At 35.0% G+C, this 23383-nt stretch overlaps 2 protein-coding genes across 3 annotated transcripts; both read left to right on the forward strand.

Moving 5' to 3' along the window:
* The first annotated feature begins 1034 nt into the window (after window positions 1-1034).
* Window positions 1035-12837, forward strand: LOC120259347 (protein decapping 5-like). The gene is given in 9 exon segments (XM_039266936.1): window positions 1035-1386; window positions 3273-3373; window positions 4056-4124; window positions 4194-4321; window positions 4324-5461; window positions 11552-11617; window positions 11802-11987; window positions 12096-12206; window positions 12272-12837. Coding segments are annotated over 9 exon segments (2091 nt in total). The 5' UTR covers window positions 1035-1241; the 3' UTR covers window positions 12419-12837.
* An 804-nt stretch (window positions 12838-13641) lies between these two features.
* LOC120257932 (probable transmembrane ascorbate ferrireductase 2) lies at window positions 13642-16581 on the forward strand. 2 transcript variants are annotated; one of them, XM_039265239.1, is made up of 5 exons: window positions 13642-13835; window positions 14942-14990; window positions 15719-15918; window positions 16021-16297; window positions 16365-16581. In XM_039265239.1, the coding sequence occupies exons 1-5, from the start codon at window positions 13692-13694 to the stop codon at window positions 16385-16387; spliced, it is 693 nt and encodes a 230-aa protein (XP_039121173.1). In that variant the 5' UTR covers window positions 13642-13691; the 3' UTR covers window positions 16388-16581. The 2 variants fall into 2 exon arrangements, with proteins under 2 accessions (XP_039121173.1, XP_039121172.1); XM_039265238.1 differs by having other exon boundaries at window positions 13643-13835; window positions 16021-16581.
* Window positions 16582-23383: the final 6802 nt, after the last annotated feature.

Below are 23383 nucleotides of genomic sequence, written 5' to 3' on the forward strand. Positions count from 1 at the left end.
CTAGTTTTGCTTTCTTCGACTAGAGCTTCTGGAGCTGCATAACATACATTGGTTTATTTTTCATATATTAAAATTTTGAGTTAAAACAAAAAAAATTACAAATTATTTCTAAAAAAATTCACATATTAGCTAGTAAATTACATTAAAATAACAAAAATGTGTAAAAGCTAATGTATAACCAAACAATGAAATAATCTATCAATGAGTATGTTTTTTTTTTCCAAATAAATGAATGAATCATATTTCATTAAAAATAAAAAGCCCTGGAAGAACCAGAAACTATCAGTAACTATTTTCTTTCTTTTATATGTAACAAAATCAGTAATTTCTTGTCGAATTTTTTTTACCTAATTTACAGTTCAAACCAAGTCGGTGAAAAGCAAATAAAATTAAAAAAGATCAAAAAAAAAAAAAAGCAAAATGTAAATCACGGGTAAATTTTTCATGTGGTCACTATGTTATGGCTCATTGTGTTTCAATTTGTTTTTTTTTTTGTCATTAGATATTAATTTGTTTTCATCAATTAGTCACTTGGGATTTTCTGGCCAAATTTAGATGACGTGGAGTCAGAAATGCCACGTCACTATTTTTTTAAGAGAGTTGAGTCAACATCCTCTTTTCAACTGGGATGAGAGAAAATATAAAAAAAGTGACGCAAGATTTTCTACCGTCATGTCATCCGAATTTGCTAAAAAAATCCCAAGCTGATTAAACCTAGAAAAATAAATTAATATCTAATAATATTAAATCGAAAACACGATGACTAAAAATGAAATCAGCCCATAACATAATGACAATACTGAAAAAAATTTACCCGATAAATCACACATGAAAATGGATGGAAAGTAAATATAATTGAAAGGAGGGGGCCTTACGTAAATTATCGCTCCGAAAGGAAAAAAGCAAATAAAAACTTTTTTAGGGTTGAAAAGTAATTTTCTTTTTGAGAAGAGAGGGATTGATGAGAAATTAATTTCGATTTTCTTAGTGGGTGATGAGTAAAAAAGCCAAACAGCTTTTAAAAACCACACTCCAATGGTCAAAACCACTCAAGAACTACCGCCGAAGAGAGACAAACAGAAGGGCTTCGTCTCTCCACCGCCGAGGTTATCTCTATCTCTCGCTTCTCCTTCTTCTCCTTCTCCTCATCTTCGTCTCTCTCTCTCTCTCTCTCTCTCTCGCTCGTGTATAGATTCAGGGGAAGAGTAGTTTGAGGACCTCTTTTGTGGCCTTTGGCGGCCATGGCATCTGAGGCATCGAGATCGGGGGCCTCGGCGGACTCCTACATCGGCAGCCTCATCAGCTTGACCTCCAAGAGCGAGATCAGGTATGAGGGCGTCCTCTACAACATCAACACCGCAGAGTCTAGCATCGGCCTCTGCAACGGTGATTATTCTTCCCTTGTTCCCTTTCTTCTTTCTCGATTTGTTCACTTTTATGAGTAGGGGTTTTCATTTGTTCTTGTTTAATGGTTTTTGAGTGTCGGAGTTTTGGCTCTTTGAGTCGTTCTGGAGCAAATAAATTATGGAGAGATGCTAGTTTAGGGTTCACGAATGCGGCTCTGGAGATTTGGGAGGGTTTCCCTTCTGTTTTTGTTGTTGTATTCTGCTCCCCGTGTGATCTATGTTCTTTGTGGAATGTTTTTGTTTTTGTTTTTTTTTTTTTTTGCGAAACTGCTAGCTTGTCCTGAGTTGGGTGTTGCTTTTAGTTGTGGAGAACTCAGAAAGTTGATGCCTTTTTAGGTATTTAACACCATGACGCCCTCAATACTATAGATGTACTTATGTGAGCTATGTAGTGTATGGGGGAATTGTTTATTTATAATTTTAGGTCAACTCTACTGTGTTTAATTTAAATTCTCTGTCAGACTGATGGCACAGTGATATATGTTTGCTTTTTGAGGTGTAGATATTTGGTTTGAATGAATATGCTGTTCGTTATTCATATTTGTGGTTTGCATTTCTGCATCTAGCTTTGACTAATGCTTGCTGCCTTCATTATGGTTTTGAAGCTTCAGTGATGGGGCATACCTATAAAAGCATGCGTTTGTGATAATTTGTTGCATTTGAAATGATACTAGAGCCTTTCCGTTTGTGATAATTTTTCACCTTGTTGCATTTGGTATGGCTTTATTGTGATACTGCTTACATTTAAAAACAAATTTATGTAATCTTGTTGCAATTGAAGATGGTGCTTGGGCCTTATTATTGTCTTCTCTTGTTCCTTGTACATGCCAATTGAAGTGACATTCCATGTATATTTTACTTGATCATTCTTTAAATAGGAAAATTGCTTTTCCTTTAGGATTTGCTTTAATCATGGAAATGTATTGGAAGAATTCTCTATATTCTTTTCATGAGGAATTTGTGCTTTTCTGTCAGTAAGATGGCATTCATATATGTGTTTTCGTTCTCTTGTTATTGGTTAATTCACTTTGACAAGAGCAACTGTGAGAAGAAAAAACTGTGTATTGCCCTTGTCAAAAATCATTAGTTTTCTCTTACTCATCCCTTTTCTACTATATGACTGATTTCTTACTTTTGTAAGCATATATTGATTTGTTAACATCTAAAGGTAATTAGGCATATTTTATTGTCTATTGCAGTTTTAGTGTTACCTTGATTCTTTCTTCAACATGCTCCACATGCTATTAATAGTTGAGTATATAAGGCTCGTTCAGTTGTGTTCTTTTCAAATGCCAATTTTAGCTTCATATCATATCAACGTTTTGGAGAAACAAAAATGCTGTGCTATATTATTGGATTTATTTATTTATTTTCTGTGTATGGTTCTCAGAATATGAATACAATATTTGTTATTCAGTTGGTGCCTGAATCTCATTTTTCTTTTTGTAGGTTGATCACGAACTGTGATAACTATGTTGCTAATTATGTTCAAATATATAATTATCCTATCAGTTGAAATAATGCATCATTAGTTAATGTGAAATGGCCTTCAGTATGAACAAATTGGTTAAATGAAATAGGGTAATGGTTTTCACAGTTAAGTTGTACATTGATTTTTGACTGACCGGCTTTGCCTGTGATTGAACCAATTCTGTTTGGATGGAATTTTAAGACCATGATTTATATCTTGTTGAGTGTGTAAAGCGGATCATATGCTCGACCAGCTTGGTGTGTTGATCCTAAAAAGAGCTTTGCAATCCAAATATATATTCTCCTCAGGCAGTTGGAAGTAAATCTTGTTTTATTGTTACATTTTACCAAAACAATTTGTGCTTTTATTCCAACTTGTTAACTTCGTTTTGGCAGTTCGATCTTTTGGAACTGAAGGACGAAAGAAGGATGGGCCTCAAATTCCTGCCAGTGATAAGATCTATGAATATATACTCTTTCGTGGAAGTGATATCAAGGTATGTAAGAGGTGATGTTGAGGCATATAAAAGTAAAAAAATCATATTCTACATAATGCATTCAGACATCCAATATGCTACCAGTTTCTAACTGTGCTATTTTGATATTTGAAAGGAGGGGCAATTAAAAGTTATTGAGCTAACTATGATTTCAGGTTACATTCAACTGGGATGTTAGATTTTTCCAATTTTACTTTAGTAATTTGAGTTGCATTGGCATCAAAATATTTCGGGATTAAATAAATGAATTTTTATAACTAAAACTAATGTGGCACACATGTTTCTGTTGACTATATGAATGATATGAAGACTTTTGACATACAATAAAGTTGATCATTGCAGTTTTGAAAGTTGGTTATTCTCGTTGTGAAACCATTATGAAAATTATTGTTTGGATTCTTTTAATTGAATAAGTTGTTCCCAATTATGCTGATTACTTAAGACCCTGAAAACATATAACACGACCCAAATAAGCCTCACTCACAGGTATCTGGGCAATTCTTCCTGTTGCTTTGACAGAACATGCATTTCTTGGTGGCAATGTCATACATGTATGGAAAATGGTTTTACCTTTCCAGCATTTATTTGCAGAGTTTCAATTTTTTGTGAATTTCATATATGATGATCCATTCCTGCTTAAGCATTAACCTTTTAAGCTTTCTTCCCCCTTTTTTGTGTTCAGGATTTACAGGTAAAATCATCACCAACTCCTCAACCTGCTCCCATTCACAGTGATCCCGCGATCATTCAGGTAAAGTATGAGACTAATTGACCTTGAGCTTATCGCAAAGCATGCACCTAATCTTTTGATTCCCTGCAGTCACAATATTCTCATCTTGCGCCTGCACCGGCACCTGCACTGGCCCCTGCTCTTGCGCCTGCTGCCTGCACTTGCACCTGCACCGGCCCCTGCTCTGGCTCCTGCTCCTGCACCAGCACCAGCACCTAGCACCTGCACCAGCACCTGCACCTGCACCTGCAGCTACAGCTACTAGCTTGCCTTCTTTTGGCAGTGTGACTGCATCAGATAGCTTGAATACAGCTCAGTTAGGATTAGCAAGGCCAACATTTCAGGGAGCCATGCCGTCATATCAGCCTGGGGGGAGTCTAGCATCATGGGGCTCAACGCCTCCTCTGGCAACAAATGGGTCTGGACTCACAATGCCAACAATGTATTGGCAAGGTTATTACACCTCATCAGGTGTTATGCCTCATTTGCAGCCACCATCTGTGCTCCGGCCATCAGGATTGCCAGTTCCTCCTATGCAACAGTCGATGCAGTATCCTGCTATGAATACTTTAATACCATCTGCATCAACAAATTTAACTGAGTACGCATCACCACTATTACCACCTGTTAGCAGTGGCCCAAATGTGGCCGCTAATTTGCCGTCATCAGCTTCAAGCCAAGCTAGTGTATTAGCTTCGAGTCCATCTAATATGTTAGCCACCAACCAAGCTAGTGTTTTGGTTCCCAACCATGCTAGTGTATTAGTGCCCTCTCAAGCTAGTGTCTTAGCACCTGTCCAAGCTAATGCATCACCCCCCAACCAAGTTGGTGTATTAGGCCCAATCCAAGTGAGTATTCCCACCCAAGCTAGTGTATTAGCCCCAATTCAAGCTAATAACCCCACCCAAGCTAGTGTATTAGTTCCAGAAAAATTATCAATTATGCTTCCAAATAAACCTCCTGCACTCACTCTTGCTCCTAATATGCCACCTCTTCCTCCGTTGACTTCTAGTGTTGAGTCAATTTCTAATGTGTCCCAGACTTTGCCATCATTAGTTGGCAGCAAGCCCCGACCTATTCATAGTACAAGCATCCCCAATCAAACTACATCTCAGTCTATGGCCTCCACTATCAGTTCATCCATTTCAAGCCAAGTGGCTTCAGTGCCAGTGGTAAATCCTGGTCAGCTGTTGCAGCCTCTTTCTTCTTCACTTCCCTTATCTCAGCCACCACTGATTGCTCATAAGGAAGCAGCAATTAAACCATCTGAAGCAAAGGTTAAAATACCACTGCCTGAGCTGGCTCCTGTAGAAGTGAAGGAGCCAATACTTCCATTGCCTACGTCAATTGATAGAAAGGTATGGTCGTAATTGCCTTTATTTTAGTTGTGATAGATTGTTTGGATTAAGAACATTCAACTCTATATTGGAGTATCTATTTAGAATTAAACTTGAATCATATGCTTGCATTTGTATCATGGGTTTTTTTTTGTTTGTCTCACTCAAAAGGCATGAGCATATGACTGAACACCATTTGTGCGTGTGGCATCTTTTGAAATTGCGTTCACATCCTCTAGTATGATCATATTGCTTTGTAGAACTGATGCGTAAGACCTTTTTGAGTTTTGCATGTGGGCGACCTTGAGGAAAATGGTTATTTGTTTTCGGTCCACAAGATTGTTTAGCATTGGCCAAAGAATATGTTATTATTGATGAAGGGTAATGCAAATCTAATGATAATTATAAGGATAATATTGAAATTGTTTCTTTGAAGGAAGTGAAACAAGTCATGCATGATTGTCTAAATTACGGGCTTCATTCTTCTCCTCTTGAGTAATTAAACCAGCAGTTGTTAGGCAATATATAGGCGCCCGAATGGCAGGCTTATGTCTTGCTAATTTAAGGTTTTCAACATCTTCTCTTATGGCCACTTAACACTTGTTTACAGCTGTATGCTTCCATATACCCTTTAGTTATCTTGATGCGACTCTGCTGAATTGCCACTTTAGATGGCTCGTTACTGTTACCTTCTATACTCAAGCTTCAACTTTTGATTTCACTGTGTTCGCTTTGTTTAATTAACGTTGCTCACTCTATGGCTTGGTCATAGTTGCATGTGTGCTAATCTGGCACTTAGTGTTTATAGGCTCACTGCAGTGCAGTCACATGCATGTGCCTGTTCTGCAGCCATCAACATTATTATTGTCTAGTATCCAACATCTAAATGTGCTTTTGTGGCAAGGTTTGTAAATTGTGCTGAAATTGCAGATGTTTATGAACTTTCATTATTAGCCAATAGTCTATTCATGTATCTATCCACATCGATGCTACAGAAACATGGATATAAGTGTGATGCATCCAACTTACCCGAAGAATCTGACACACAAATTATGTGGATAGGCCAGATGTATATGTCCGGATTCGTAGATATGCATACCGATAAATGTATAAATTATTTTAGTGGAATAGGACAATTCATATCAGACAAATGCAGGTTTGAATCTTGCAAGCAAATTAATTTTGGATAAGATGTTAGCAAATATGTCAATACACAAATTTTCCCGTTATACTCACATAGTAATTGTAGAAAGTAGGAACCAATTTTCTTATTGATAGATGGAGGCAAGGGCAAGGGTCTCTTTGGATAGGGAGAGACCCAAGTCAAAACTAGGAACAAATCATCCATATATAGCAATAAGCAAGAAAAAGTAGAAAAATCTAAATAAGAACATATAGTTGTTTATTAATTTCCTATTGGTTTTTAACACTTTCCCTCAAGCTGGAGCATGCATGCCCATCTTGCTTAGCTTGTTGTAACACCAATCAAAGAGTGGATGTGGGAGTGGCTTGGTTTGATCTTTAGAGCTAACACTGACGGTGTGTAAGAGACTGCACTGAATAAGATGACATGTATATTGACAGTCCATCTCAACATGTTTTTTGCGCTCATGAAACATAGGATTGTTTGCTATGTATGTGGTTGTTCGATTATCATATCTGAGCTCCATAGTCTTAGGCATAGTAATATGCAAATTTGCCAGTAGTAATCGTACCCACATCAATTCTGTTGGCGCTTGTGCCATGGCCCTATACTCGCTTTCAATCCTAGAGCAAGAGACAACTGCCTATTTCTTGCTCCATGTGATAAGGTTGCTTGCTAGATAGGTATAGAACCTAGTAGTGGATTTTTTTGTCAAAAAGAGAGCTCGTATAGTCAGCATCTGCATAAGCAACTAGATCAATAACACTATCTTTAGAAAACAATAATCCTTTCCCGGATAAGGGCTTAATGTACCAAAGAGCCATCGTAGCAGAGTCTAAATGAGTATGAGTAGGTTTGTCCATGAACTAGCTTAGTTTCTCCACTGCAAGGGAAATATCTAACGCGTAATAGTTAGTTACAATAGTGTACCATTGTGTATCAACCTCCTTGCCCTTGCAATCATATATATGCGTCTTAGGGTTCATTGGAATATTTGTTGGTTTGGATCCCAACATCTTGGTCTCCCTCAGAAGATTTGTTTCATATTTCCTCTGAGAGAGAACAATTCCCCTTTTGTTATGGGCAACGTTAATTTTCAGAAAGTATTGCAGTGGATTAAGATCTTTGATCATAAACTGCTTAGCTAAGGCTATCTTCACATTAGCAATGCTTTGGGTATCATCACCGGTCAACATGATGTTATCAACGTAGACTAGCATGGCAACAAGTCTTCTCCATGTTTGTTTAACAAGCAAGGAATGGTCTGACGTGGGCCTTGAGAATCCCAAGTTCTCAAGAACTTAGAACAATTTCTGAAACCATGCGTGTAGGCTTTGTTTTAGTCCATAAATGGCCTCCTTCAATAGGCACATTTTTTGACATTCCCCTTGAATCTCAAAGTCAGCGGTTGCTGCATGTAAACTACCTCCTGCAAGTTGATATAGAGAAATGCATTCTTGACATCAAGTTAATGAAGAGGCCAATCAAACTGAATTGCAATCGCAACTAGACTCCGCACAATAGATAGTCGTGCAACGGGGGAGGTGTCAAACAAATCAACACCATAAGTTTTAGTAAATCTTTTTACCACTAGCCGGTCCTTGTAGCGAGCCACAGAACCATCTGGATTATGCTCAATGACAAACACCCATCTGGCATCAACAACTTTGCACTTTGGAGGTTGTTCAACAAGCTCCAAGGTACCATGAGAAATTAGAGCTTTCATCTCTTTCTCCATAACCTCTCGCCAATGAGGATCAAAGACGGCCTGATTATGGGAGGTCAGAACCTGTAACGCAGAGAGGGCTTCCGCAAACTTCTTATACAGTCTCTAAGATGAGGGAAAACCACTGCCTTTGATATAGGATGCATAGTAATGTTCGGCACATCTTTCTGAGAGCAATTGGCAAGTCAAGCATGGGATTTGTCTCACTGCTATTGATATCGTCACATGTATAACTTGTTGTATTCTCAAAAATAGTGGTATTAGTCTGTATATTATCTAGTTGAGAACTTACCTCCGAGGTTGATGACGGTGTAGGCTCAGAAGGGGGAGACTGACATTAATAGGTGATCCCGAAATGATTATGTTCTAATTCTGAGACTGGGAAATCCTCTAGGATGACAGATGGTACAGGTATAGGAGTTGGAGGTGGAGAAAGGAACCAACAGTGAAGAAAAAGGTTTGGACTCAAAGAAAGAAACATCAGCGTTGATGTAGTGACGTCGTGCCTTACAATCATATCACCGGTATCCTTTTTTATTCCTAGCATACACCGAGAATGCACATTTGCAGCGTGTGGTGCTAACTTATCCTTACCTGAACCTAGGAGGTGAATGAACACACCCAAAAATCAATGGAGGAAGAGCAAAGAGATGACCTTTAGAGTAGAGATTCTCCAAAGGTATCTACTCGTTCATAGGTGTAGATGATAAGGTGGCTATAAGAATAGCATCCCTCTAATAGATAAAGTAATATTGTTGCGAATCAAAAGGGTTGTAGAAACTTAAAGAATGTGATGATGTTTTCACTCAGCTAACCCATTTTGTTATGAGGTGTGAGCATCAGAAGTTTTATGTACAATTCCAAGGGATCTGAAAAAGTAAGCAATGCTATAGACAAGAATTCGCGTGCATTGGCAGACCGAATAATTTTGATAACTGTTCCAAATTGATTATTTATTTCATTAATGAAATTTACAAGGATAAAGTTGACGTCAGACTTATTCTTCAAAAGAAATACTCAGGAAAGATGAGAATAATTATTTACCACAACTACATAATACCTATGTTTGTCTATTCGAATACCAACTAGGACACCATATATCAGCATGAACTAGATTAAACACGAATATAGATTGTGGATGATCAAAAGACGAAAATGTACTTCTATGATGCTTTCCAAGTTGGCAAGTCTTGCATTCCAACTTGGTTGTTGGTGGAAATTGGGGGAAAACACAATGAAGCTTGTTCAATGATGGATGACTCAAACATTGGTGCCAAAGAACTCTTGATGAAGTTAAGATTCAAGACTGTGAGCAGAAAGAACAAAAGTAGCTATTGCTGACTACGCAAGGTGGTAGATTCCTCTTCTCCACAGCTGCCACTAATTGTTTTCTCTGTCAAGATATCTTGGAAGGTAAGACACGAGATCAAAAATAACATGACAATTCAGCTTCTTGTAAGTCTAACTTATAGATAATAAGCTAATAGAAAATCTGGAACAAATAACACGTCTATTAACCTTATATTAGGGCCCAAAGTGACCTCCCCTTTGCCCACAATAGGGACCTGTCTCCCATCTGCCATTTGTACAGACCTACCATTTGTACAGACCTACCAGTTCGAACAGTGTTGAGCTTCATAAAGGTTGTCTTGTCACCATAAAGGTGTTTTGAGGCACCAGAATCTACCAACCAATCGGATTCATGCACCAGTTTAACAGAGCACCCAAAAGTACATGAGTCTACTGAGGAGGTCACAGCCGCAACAACTGTAGTGTCCGGTGGTCCAGAAGGAGATGCTGGAGATAACTAGGATGCTTGAGCAGATCATCAAAGTCCCCTTGGGGAATAGCAACCAATTCCCCCACTAAGGTGACCGTACGTGCAGATGCCCATCTCCTATACTTAGACAGGCTCTGGTTCTCAAAATGTCCCATCTTATTGCAATATAGGCACTGTATTTTTCCTCAACTAAACCCATTCTTACCTTGCCCACGTCCTTTGCTCAGACTCGGAGCACTACGCTCTCCATGCCAGTGGAGGTAATCAAGGTTGAAGTTTGTCTTCTAAGATGCGGGAGTTAAAGGAACAACAATATAGCTTAGTTTGCTATATGCATCTTCTAATGTGGGCAGGGTAGACCTAGTAATTATCTAGTCACGAGCGGTGGCATACATGGGATTGACTCCAGCGAGAAACAAGAGAACCCCAGTCTCTTTTATATCGGTCATATGAGTTTCACAGGTGCAGGCAGGCCGTCAAGCATTGTATTTCTCAATCAATCCCTTCAACCAAGAATAGTATTGTGATAGAGGTTTATTTCCTTGCTTCAGATCCATCATCTTGTAATAGGTCTAGAAGATGAGATTGGAGTTCTTCTCATGGGATTAAGTTCCCTCCAGACAATCCCACATTTCTTTGGCCGTTTTGTTGTATATGATTTCGTCAACGATGTGGGGGACAATGTTGTTCATGATCTAAACACATATCATACCGTTGTTCATGATCTAGGACTAATACCATGTAAAAAGTAGGAACCAATTTTCTTATTGATGGAGGGAGGCAAGGGTCTCTTTGTATAGGAATAGACCCAAGCCAAAACTAGGAATAAATCAACTATACATAACAATAAGCAAGAAAGAAAAAAGAATGAGAAGGAAAGTCTAAATAAAGACATATAGTTGTCTCTTATTGGTTTCCAACAGTAATGGGGTAAATCAAGAGTATCCCCCTAAGCATTGATTTGTTTGAGCAAACTCCTATTTTCTCTCCCGTATAATGGTTTTGGCATTGAATTTTGGAATAAAGTATGTCTAAATTTTTGTTTATAGCATTGCTGTGTATTGCACATGGAGTTGCTTATATGTAAGCTATCTATGGGCCGTGGCATTAATTCTCCAAGTCGTCTGTCTGTAACTGCTCTTGCAGTATATTTTTCATCCTTTTCCCCCTCACTCTCTTAATCAATCATGCTTAATGTTTAGATGTGTTCTTTCAACTTCATCCCTCATTGAGATGGAAACAGTGCCAGATTTCTCAAAAGGAGCAATATGGATTTTTCTGAACCTTCCTCCTTTACAATTTTTGTTGCTGGTAGTTGCGTCTTTTGTTGCTTCTGATGAATTTTTGTGAATTTGTATGCAGCTTATTAGTCTTGTAGTATGAGGCATTTATTTTTGTTAATGATTTGTTTTACTGGAGCATATTGCTGCTGATGACATTGACACTTGCTCTTTTTTCTAGACAAATGGAAGTGCCTTTTACAGCCATCAGAATAACAGAGGTCGTGGGAGAGGAAGAGGAAATGGGGTATTGCTTTTCTTTCCTTCATATTTCTTGATATATGGCATGTATATTTGTTGAAAGAGCTCAGTTAAGAGCACACTGGTCATTTTATCAAATCTTTCTAGATAATGATATCAGAAATTCACACACAATAATATGGATCTATATTTGAGTTCCATTAAATTGGAATTTGTCAATGGTCTTGCAGTATCAGCGGCCGATTACAAAATTCACTGAAGATTTTGATTTCACTGCAATGAATGAAAAATTCAAAAAGGATGAGGTATGGGGTCATCTTGGTAAAAATAAAGGCTTGTCAAGAGACACAGAAGATGCGAAGGATGAAGTTGCTGATGAGGAAGAAGGTGCTGAAGCTGAAGGGAATGACAAAAAGGTTTAGACCAACTTCTCATTTCATTGCTTTGTGCTACTTAAATGTTTGTTCCGCAAGCACTGTTTAATATCCTTGAAAGGCTAACTAGCTTGTGTTGTCCTTCTGAAGCCTGTTTATGTGAAGGATGATTTCTTTGATTCACTCTCATCCAACACACTGGATCCTGGGTCAAAGAATGGAAGGATGAAGTTCTCTGAGCAGATGAAAATAGATACAGAGGTAGGTAAATCTCTCTTCTTGTTTGGATTTCATCGTAAATAACAAGTTGCGCCCTATGTATGCAGACATTTGGTGATTTTCCAAGGCACCGGCCAAACCGCGGTGGTGGTCGAGGTCCTCGTGGTGGACGCACACGGGGTTCATTCTATGGTAGAGGGTATGGTTATGCAGGAAGGGGCCGCGGTCAAGCTGCTCCGAGCTGGGCATCCTAGAAAAATTCCTGCTGACAATAGATAAGCATAATCTAGTTATATGTAGGAGACTGACACGGCTGTGAACTCATGTTGCTGGAAATAAGAGGAATCCAGTGAAGACTGGGACGAACTTCATCTGTGTGGAAATAATTCCATCTGGCTTGTCTGCTAAAAAGAAAGACTTTGTTAAATGGAGGGTCTCTTAAGTATGTCATACTTGCATATGTAGCAGTGTTGAGCATCATATATATGCCTGCTTTTAAGCTTCAACTTTTTTGTGCTTATTATGGGAAAAAAAGAAAAAAAAGAAAAGCAGTTGAGGCTTGGCTTATATGGGAGTATTCAAGCTAAATATAGAACATGCATCAGTTTTCTTAAATGAAGTAAAGGAGCATAGATGATTCCATAAAGATTAGTTATCAACTTGGGGTTTTTCAGATGTTTATTGATGTTATCTTTTGGAATTTGAAACTGAAATCATTAAAAATAAACAACAATATGAATGAGAAGTGCTGATGTAGGTTTTTCTGTTAAAATAATCATGCATGTCATCAAAATGAAATAAAAATAAAAATAAGCATGCATAAGCTCTCATTGATTAAATCATTGGAAAATTCATGTGATATGTAAAAATAAGCAAAAATCAAATTATATATATATATATATATATATGAAGTAAAAACAGAAGTTTGTTGATGGTCCTGAGTCAATTGACATCGGGTCCTTTATGTAGGGTTTTTGTCTTGGGTAGAGTGTGGCTTCCCGAGTTCGATCCTTGCCCAACTCAAGATGAGGGCATTGTGGCGTAGAGTATGGCTCCCATGTGCCGCCCTTTGATTAGACGTTTGTCACCCTCCCCACGTGCCGCCCCTTGATTAGACGCTTGTCACCCTAAAAAGTCTTTAATCAGCAAGAACTGAGAAGAAAGTTGAACATCAATTTGTATTACTGTGATTGATGCTGATCCTTTTAACGCCATTCCCATTCAACTCTTATCTGATTTAAACCAAACCCATCTATATTATTAATAAATATAGAACTTTAGCAAATATAATAATAATTTTATTATCAGTCAGGCTGTCAGCTATACAAAAGAAGAGGAAGAGGGATCTTTGAATAAATGTGAGGAAGGGAGGACCTTTACGAATAAAAGTTTAATGTAATGGGAGGTATTTTCGGAAATAAAGTTGAAACAAAGGGTGTTATATGAAAAAAATCCTTTATTTAGATATATATTTTTTATTGGGTTTCATTTTCGTCTCACCTACTCCAAGGATCCCGATCGGGAAGCATGGCGGCTCCGATGGTCCACTTCCCCATCGTCCTCGTTATCCGGCTACTCGGCGTCGCCGCCGCTGCCACGGTGCTCACCTGGGCTCTTCATTTCCGCGGGGGCATGTCCCTCATCTCCGAGAACAAGGATCTCATCTTCAATGTAAACTCTCTCTCTCTCTCTCTCTCTCTCTCTCTCTCTCTCTCGTATAGGATGCAATGCTGATTTGATCCTGTTCCTATTTGTTCTTTTTTTTGGTTAAATTTCTTGTATTTGTGGTTAAATGGACTTGCTCGCTCAAATTCTCTCCTTTTGTGCGAAAAAATTTACAGCATGAGATTATTAGTGTAGATGAATCCTCTATTGCTAATTGTGAGTGTTTTAGTGATTGCTGGATCTTTTAGTGTCTTAATTTTCAATTTTGGAGCCTCATCAATCTAATTTTTGCTTGATAATAGTGTATATGGTGAAGGTCAACATTTGTGGTTTTCACTGTCGGATAATTATCTAAAAGATTAACATGTTGCAAGTTTTGTAATTGTTCATTAGATAACATGTTTTAGTGAACTAATTATGCATTTGAGCTTTCAATCATTCATAGAGTTCTCTCTGGACTTTCCATATTACCTAACCAATAACCGGTTTCACAATAAACTATAAACATCCATAGAGTTCTCTGTGTCTGATTTTTTAGGTAGTTGAAAGTTTGATTCATCTATCCATCTTTCTATATCTTTTCTGTTGTTCTGTTTGAGTTGGCTAATGTTAATTAGAAATGTGCCTTTTATAATGTTTGTCTTTAGCTTCTTGTCTGAAAAGGAAAAATCATCCTTAATTCATGGCATTGTCTGATGTCAAGTAGTAATGCCCCATATGTGATGCTTGCTTATTGCATGTTGCATGAAAGGGAAAATTCATCCTTAATAAATAAGATAGGATAAGATTTTATGATAAATTGGTTAACCAAGTCTGAAATAAATGAATATGTATTGAAGAAATGGAAATTTTAGGATGTTGCGTTCAGTTTTAACATTTTTTATTTCATTTTATTGGGATCTGTTTTCTACCTATATTATGACTGACTGGGATAGTGGTTTGCTACATGTATGATATATGCTTCTTTATGTTTGCCTTTGTGATGCGGGTGAAATGTATCACCATCGATTGATTGGCATAGATACCCACCTGACAGTGTAAATTTGAAAATTTAATGTTGTGTATTTTAAGAATACTTTTTCTCTTAACTTATTTACAATGCATCTTTGTAGGTTCATCCTGTACTAATGGTGATTGGATTCATCTTATTGAATGGCGAAGGTAAAGTGGTTTAATTCTTATGCATTTTTTCAGCTAGTTGTGACATTCATTATGAAGCAGGACAATGGCAGTAAAATCATGTTCCTTTCAAATGGTGGTTTTTTGGGATGATTTTGTGAACTTGACTACCCCAAGTAAACCATTTTACTTTTAGATTTCTAAACCAATCTCAGCTTTTTCTTCTCATGCTAAGTAATATCAGTTCTTACATTTTGAATATCACTGACAAAAGGTTCCCTTTGAAAGTACAACATAAATCATAGTTAATGGCTAGAGGCGCAGGATTCTTTCATCATTTTTCACTTCTTGTTGAACTTGATATGGTGGTAATCTTTATGCATTTGAAATATCTTTAATCAAATCAGACTGGTGAATTTTAGGAGAATCATCTTCATTTAACAAATTTTTATCCAAAACAAGCGGAGACCATTCCTTTCACGGAACTGAGAATCAGTAATACTATTTATGGGGATGAGAAGAAATGATATAATGAACTTATTGTGAGAGGAAAGTCAAAATGCATGTTCATGTTTTCCTTTACATTGTACATTTAGTTTGGGTATTTAAATTTGCAAGAAAAATCGAAAGTTTCCTCTCAATAGGAGAGATGGATGAATGTATACATTGAGTTACTTCTTTATTGTATATGCAACAATAAAGTCTTGGCATCAGTCTTACTAAATTATTTGTTTATTTTTGTGCTTAATCATTGACATGTGTAACCACAGGCATATTGGCCTACAAGACTATTGGAGGAACAAAGAATTTCAAGAAGGCAGTGCACCTTGCTGTTCAATTCCTTGCCTTCTTTTTGGGTCTTATTGGCATATGGGCAGCTTTGAAGTTCCACAACGAAAAGGGCATTGACAATTTCTACAGCCTGCATTCATGGTTGGGCCTAGCATGTCTCTTCTTGTTCGGCATTCAGGTGTTCCCCAAGTTGCAATATTTTGTTCAATCATTCTTTTAACCAAACATATCTACTTTCTCTGCATTGCCCCGTCTGAAGCTTTGGTACATCTGTTCACAGTGGGGCGCTGGATTTGCAACCTTCTGGTACCCTGGTGGCTCGAGAAATAGCCGAGCTTTCCTACTTCCATGGCATGTTTTTCTTGGGATATACATCTACATCCTTGCTGTTGCCACTGCAGTTACCGGCATATTGGAAAAGGCCACTTTCCTCCAAAGCAGCAGTATAATTTCCCGCTACTCAACCGAAGCTTTTCTATTGAACTCCCTGGGCTTGTTACTTGTATTTTTGGCTGGTTTCGTTGTACTCGCTGTGGTCACTCCTGCTTCTATCAAAGGTGATGCTCATAAAACTGGCGCAGAGTAGAATTTAGTTGATTAGTTCTTGATTTTCTTTTCTTACAGGGGACATTATTGATTCATATTGAGTGCGAGTTCTTTGTAAAAACCATCAGTGTTGCCTTCATAACTCAAGATTGTGGACTCATACATGTGAAATGAAGTAATATTCACAAAAATAAACTGCAGAAAAGTGATGATTTGCTGGATTTATGAACTTCTTGTTTTGGATAATAGATTGAAGGCAGTTATGAATGAAACTGTAAACCCTAACTTTTCCTTATTTGAGTTTGTTATTGTACAGACATGATCATTTTTTACTTACTGCAAGGTTATTTTGATGATGATTTAGGTAGAGAATTTCAGATGATCAAATTCTGGTGAAAGAGAGAGAGAGTAGATAATTTATCATAACAAAGGCTAACAGGTAGGTAGCCACATTGATTAGGGATTTTGGTTGGTGCAACTGCTGAAATCATGATATCGACTTTTACAATACTCTAATTTCAAGGACTAAATTGATTGTGTTTTTCGGTGGTGTTATCATTAACTCTCATGCTACTCAAATTTCATCATGTATCTTTTTATTTTTCTATGAAAAGAGTGATCTTATTATCCTTTTGATATGATCATGTTATTGCACATTGGTTCAAGTACTAATGACAACTTTTATTGATATAATTAAATTTAACTTTTGGTTCTAAATGTTTTTTTTATTAAAAACCAAATAAGGTATAATTGATTTGTTCCTTCTAATGGGAGCATCTTTATAAGTTCTGCTCAATTTCCAAACTTCATGTTATTACTCATAAAACCTTTTGGTTAGAGTATATCCTAAGTAATCCTACATTATATATATATATATATTGTGTGTGTTTTTATAGTCACTAATACACCTGAAGTTCCAATGTTCACTCTTATGATACTCATGGTAGCACCAAAATCAAGAAAATGATCAAGTTTTTTTTGGAATTATTACTAAAATTCAAATACTATTTTTCATAATAATTCAGTTTACAAAAAAAAGAAAAGAAACATAACCATCATCCTCTCTTTTGAACTTGAAATACTGTATTAAATACCAAGTACAATCCAAACTTCACTGGAACTCCAAAAAGACTACAATCCTTAACTAACCAAACCCTCTCATTAAATTTTCACAACCATGCCTTGCCAACCAAAACATATCAATATGAATATGAATGAATATATACACAGCATTGAATAACAATAAAAACTTGATTCAAAACTCCTCCATAGCTAAATAGCTAATCTTCCAAATAATAATAATAATAATAAATAAAAAGGGAACAAACCAACAAAGTGAATGATCTATGGCCCCTCCAATGGCAACACACACTCATGCATCCCATTCCCATCACTAGTCCAATCACCATGACACCTTGTATTAGTAGTAGCACTAGTAGTAGCCTTTTTCCATTTCCATTGTGGGGTTTTGCATCACTAACAACACTAGCATGATCACAACTCCAACATGTTGTCAATTCACTTGATATGAACCCAATTGAAGGGGGTCCATCTAGTGTACTAACAAGGACATAAACACAAGCATGCCAAGCATTTCATGATAATTAAAGGCTAAGACCTTTCTCATTCTTGTGTGCTTAGACACTAAAACATTGATCTCTTGTTATTGTCTAGCATACACATGCATGCAATTGATGCTTGTTTTCTTGCTCTCAATCTTCTTCCCTGCTATTCAATGCTTCTTTTTGCCATTCTCTCTCTCTCTCTCTCTCTCTCTCTCTCTCTCTCTCTCATCACCGACATTGTTTTAATAATTCATTATTTTGAAAGTTATGAGCATATTAGAATTTTTACATTTTAAGTAGATTTGGATTTCAAGTTTAAATTCTTATTGAAACTCTAATTAATGCATTTTTTTAATTATTTATAAAGAAGTTGCATAGAGAAAGAGAACGATAGACAGGTCTAAAAATTAGCTAATATCAGTGCAAAAGTTCACTTTTTATATTTTATATTATGTGAGAAATCTCTATCTACTCCTAGAACATTTTTGTTAGCGTGTTTCATATGTTTCTTTCATTGTTAGAGGGCTATTTTTCTTTTAATCAATGTAACTTTTTTTTTATTATAAAAAAAATAGAAATTATATCTAACTTTAAAATGGCTGAGGATGATAAATTTATTTGATGATAATAATAATAATAATAGTTGATTTTTTATTTTAAATAATTTTATTATTATATATTTAAAACTTCTTGTTTTTTTAGGAAATATATTTAAATGGAGGAAATATATATTTAAAACTTATTTGAACAAAAAGCAATAGAAATTCACACAAAAATGGGGGACTTTAGGCACACATGGTGGAGGCCATTTAATGGCACTTAAATGGGGGGTGAGAGCCTTGGATGGTCCAAAGATGTGGGACCAAACTAAGTAAAGAGCAAATGGCCGAAAGGTGTTGGACCCGAACCCAAATCCAAAACCAAATTGGACTGATGTGTTTGGATTGGAACCCGGACTTGATTTGGTCCCCCCACTCTTTTGTTTGTGGGTATTCCTCACATTACTCTCTATTTTTCTTTTTTTTCTTTTTTTTTTCTTTAATCAATTAGATTTGGGACATCAAATGTTGGCCAACCTGTCCTACATCTTCAACACCTTTGACTTGATTGATCTATAACATGACTCTTCTCATTGTTTTCTCCTTCTTTTTTATAAATATTGTTTGCTTCATTGCCAAATTCATATATATATATATATATATATATATAGTGCAGAAGAAAAAGGTAATTGTGTGTTTATCTTGTAAAGCTTATATTCATTTACATACAACCATATAGATAATTATTCACTCGGTCCTTATATGTTTGTCGTATTCCAAAGCATTAATTAATTTTTTTTCTTCTACTTTAACCATACGTAACTTCTCTACAACAAATGTAATAAATTGAAAAAAGAGAAATATTTTTATTAAAAATAATTAGAAAAAAAAAAGTAGGAGAAAGACTAAACATTTAAACTGGAAAATACAATAAAAAGTGTATAGATTAAGATAAATTTCAGTAAAATTAATTAATTTTAATTTTAATTTTTTAATATATGTGATTCGGACGAGAGGGAGTATAACTCAACATTTAATGCAATTTTTTTTTAATGAAACTTATACATTAAACTCTTTCGCACTTATATTTATGATGATGATGATGATGATGACAATTAAGGCATTGATAATTAAGTACAGTACTTATTTTTACACCTCATGAGCTAAAACAGTGATTCCTGATTGGTTAGAATTTTTATTTATTTTATATTTTATTTTAATTTTGAGAAAAAGAAACAAAAATTTATCATTCCTTATCTTTTTTTTTTAATGTGCTGGTCTACCACTGAGTGACTTATACACAAGGTATGTATCAAAGAGGAGAGCATGACATTTCTAATCTCTTTCTCTTGTCTTTTATTAATGTGACAATGCATACAAAGGTTACTTAAATGAGGTTCTTCATTGCACATGGGTTGTGGCCTCCACTCTCTCTTTTTATTTCATTACTCATCACTATTCCTCAAATTCAATAAAACTTTTTTCCCAAAAAGTCAGTGCCAGAGAACTTGCTTTGCTTCTCTAGGTAGTATAATGCAGCACTTTAGGCCAAACAAATCTCTTCTGCCTAATCCATAATCATACTCCAATTTATCTAAATTGCCATAAGCTTTTGGACCATAGGAATTTGTATATTACAATGTTGATAAATCTCTCCACACATATACGTTTATTATTACTATTATTATTATTGTTATTATTATTATATCTTAATAATATATTTAAAAAAGAGTTAAATGTTTTAATCTTCAGCATTAGAGTCAAGTATTTTATTACTGATTTATTACATAAATGATAATTCATAAATTTTTTGTTACATATTAAATATATATATATATATTTTTAAGAGGGATATTTTTTACATTAACAAAAGGATAAGAATGAGTGAAGTGTAATTATATATAAAAATGTGGAACAAGAGCCAATTTGGATTGAAGTGTCATGTTATGGCTTTGTTCTGTTACAGTGTCCCAATCACTTGCAACTTTATTTGGAGGAAAAATCAAGGGACATGCATGTGGATTGCTGATCAAACAAACCCTAATTGACTGTTCTTTATGGTCAAATGGTCCTGTTTTTTTGGTTGTCCATTTCAACAAAGTTAGGAGTTAGGCTACAAAAGGGAAGGCATGACACACAAGCGAGCATGCATATATATTTATATATATACATATATATATCTTATGAGGTTGGTGGCCTTTTTTAGTTATGGAAATCATATTTAATCTCAAGGCTCATTGTGCTCAAGATTAAATAAATAACTAAATTTAGCAGGGTCAACTCTCATTGGATGTAGACTCTTAATTAGGGACACGTCACAGTTGCATTAATATTCATTTCTATTAGTTGTCCAAGTATTAAAAACAAATAAATAAATAAATAAAATTCCAAAGCCATTAGATTTGAGTAGGTAATGATACTAATTCAGAGTTTTTAGGAGAGGGAAAAAAGTGATAAAGGTTCATAATTTATATAAAAAAATAACTATATGAGAGTTTAAATTTTCATACGGACATCAATAATCTCAAAATGAAGGAGTGTAAGACATTAATCTGTGTCTACCCTTTGATAAACTAGGACTTGTTCCCTATATCAAATAAATTAATAAATAAATCAAAATTAATCACATTGAGAAAGAATAAATTTAAACTCTAAAAAAATGTATTTTTTATTTTCTCGTTTATAATCTTATTAAAACTTAAGAATAATTCATGAGCAAACATCAATTACTCAACCCTTATCAACACATTTCTCTCTCTCTCTCTCTATTTCTATTTGTCCACGTAGCAAAGAAATTGAGCCAATGATTGACTAAAATGGAACAATCTTATCAATTTACACAAACCTACATGCATATATTTTATGATGGTTACCACTCAATGTTATAATTCAGCACTTTGTTTTCATATCAACAATGTTCATTTTATTGTTTCTTAGCAATTATTGTTTCATGCTGACCTACATAATGTCTCTTCATGGCAATCTAATTCTTTGCTTTGATTGTTATATTCATGTTGATTAGTTAGTCACAAACCATGAATTGTTCATAAAACTGTTCATAATATGGATAGCATATCTAGCCATTGCTTGTTAAGAGTTTGTTCATATTCATATTAGGTGACTAAATATTCACATCATTTAAACTATTAAATTATCCTCAATTTGAATTCATATGTTTTTTTTTTGAAATAAAAATTCAAAATTAAGTTTTTGCGATAATATGTTTGCGATGCGTGACATCACTTGAATTATATTTGTAGTGATCTTAATAATCTCCTTTCCATTTTCAAAGGTTGCCTAACTTTGTTTTAGCAAAATTAAGTGCCTATAGATTGAAAAATAATTCAATTTTTAATTTTAATTATTTTCTATAATTACATCATCATTCATATTAACATCCAAAAAGAAACTTAGGCATTTCATAAGAGGGGGAAAAAGAATAATAAACACTATATAGATGGGTCATCGAACTATTTAAACTTTGAATAAATTGTTATTTATGTATTTCTTTTTTTTAAAAAAAGTATTTATGTATTTCCTTTATTTAATCATGAAAATATATCAAATTATTTGTTAATATTTCTTAAAAAATAAAAATAAAAGCGAGGATATATAAATTAAAATAGGGTTGGCACAAGGAATAACTTCACCTTCAATATCATTTGTATGACGAAATGAAAGGTACTCTCTTTTCCCATTGCCTTGCCTTAAGAGAGAAAGAAAGGATCCATCACTATAACAAGTGTTACAAATATCATTGTCCTTCTATGCTTGTTCATCCACAACAAGTAAAGCGAGAAACAAAATAATAATAATAATAATGACAGATAATAATAATAATAATAATAATAATAATAATCAAAAGATTATGTACCCTTGCATGTGAAAACATGCAAACAAAGTGAGAGATATATAAATGTGCACCTTTTTTTTTTTTTATCTCTCTAGGAATGCAAATATGAATGATTGATAGGCATGCATTATGTTCCTCTTGTGAGAGTAAAATGGCAAGGAACAATGGAGAATTTATGGGACCAGACTTAGCTCAAAGATTGGCATCCCAGAAGAAGATGAGATCCCACTGCTAATTAACTACTGGCTGCTTAAAAGTAGTATCATTTACATTATTAATTAAGTGTTTTGTTTGAGGGGATTTAAAGATACAGCTGCGCATGCTTTAGGAATCTAAATGCTCAAAGTACCATGTTTTTCTATTAAAACAGGATTTGAAGTTACATGAGGTTTAAACCCCTGCTAAAAGTATATATTATTTATTTTGGTATAATTTTGTTGGGTTTAATTATACAAGACTTGTTTGGAGGTATTTTTTACGTAATAAGTGCATGTTTACACTATAAAATAATAAAAATAATATATGAGACCAATATATGAGAAGGTTTTTTCTATTTATGTACAAATATATGAGAGAAAAAGGGAAAAGAAACATATAGAAATTGGAAGTAATCACAAGCCGTGATTAGCCATCCTTTAAAAAAAAACCAAGAAATTAGGAGAAAAAACAAAAGTAGATAGAGATGCTTAGCAGCAACTGACAGAGCATGATGGAAGAAATCTTTTTATTATTTTAGGATTTTTAATTTAAATCTTGAAAGGTGTTTTTATTTAATATTTTATTATTATTTTAAATTTATTAGTTAGTTTATTTTATCTAATATTTTCTAATTATTTTAGTTTTATTTACTATTATGTACTTAGTTTAGATTTCTATAAATACTTATTTTAGATTTGTGAAAGGGGATCGATGAATTGAAATTAATTTTTTTGTTTACTTTATTTTGAGTGTGAGTTCTTGGATTAAAACTGGGTATCCGCTGCATTAGTAATATCAATGTAGAGTCATTTGCCAAAGATTACTTTGGGGATACAAACACCAAACAAGATCACTCACCACCAATGACCAAGTGGTCTATTGGAAGTCAGGTCCCCATTAAAACTCTTTACAAGTTTTGAGAGTTAGAATCATTGGTGAAGG

Source organism: Dioscorea cayenensis, chromosome 4 (assembly GCF_009730915.1).
Source record: "Dioscorea cayenensis subsp. rotundata cultivar TDr96_F1 chromosome 4, TDr96_F1_v2_PseudoChromosome.rev07_lg8_w22 25.fasta, whole genome shotgun sequence".
NCBI lineage: Eukaryota > Viridiplantae > Streptophyta > Magnoliopsida > Dioscoreales > Dioscoreaceae > Dioscorea > Dioscorea cayenensis.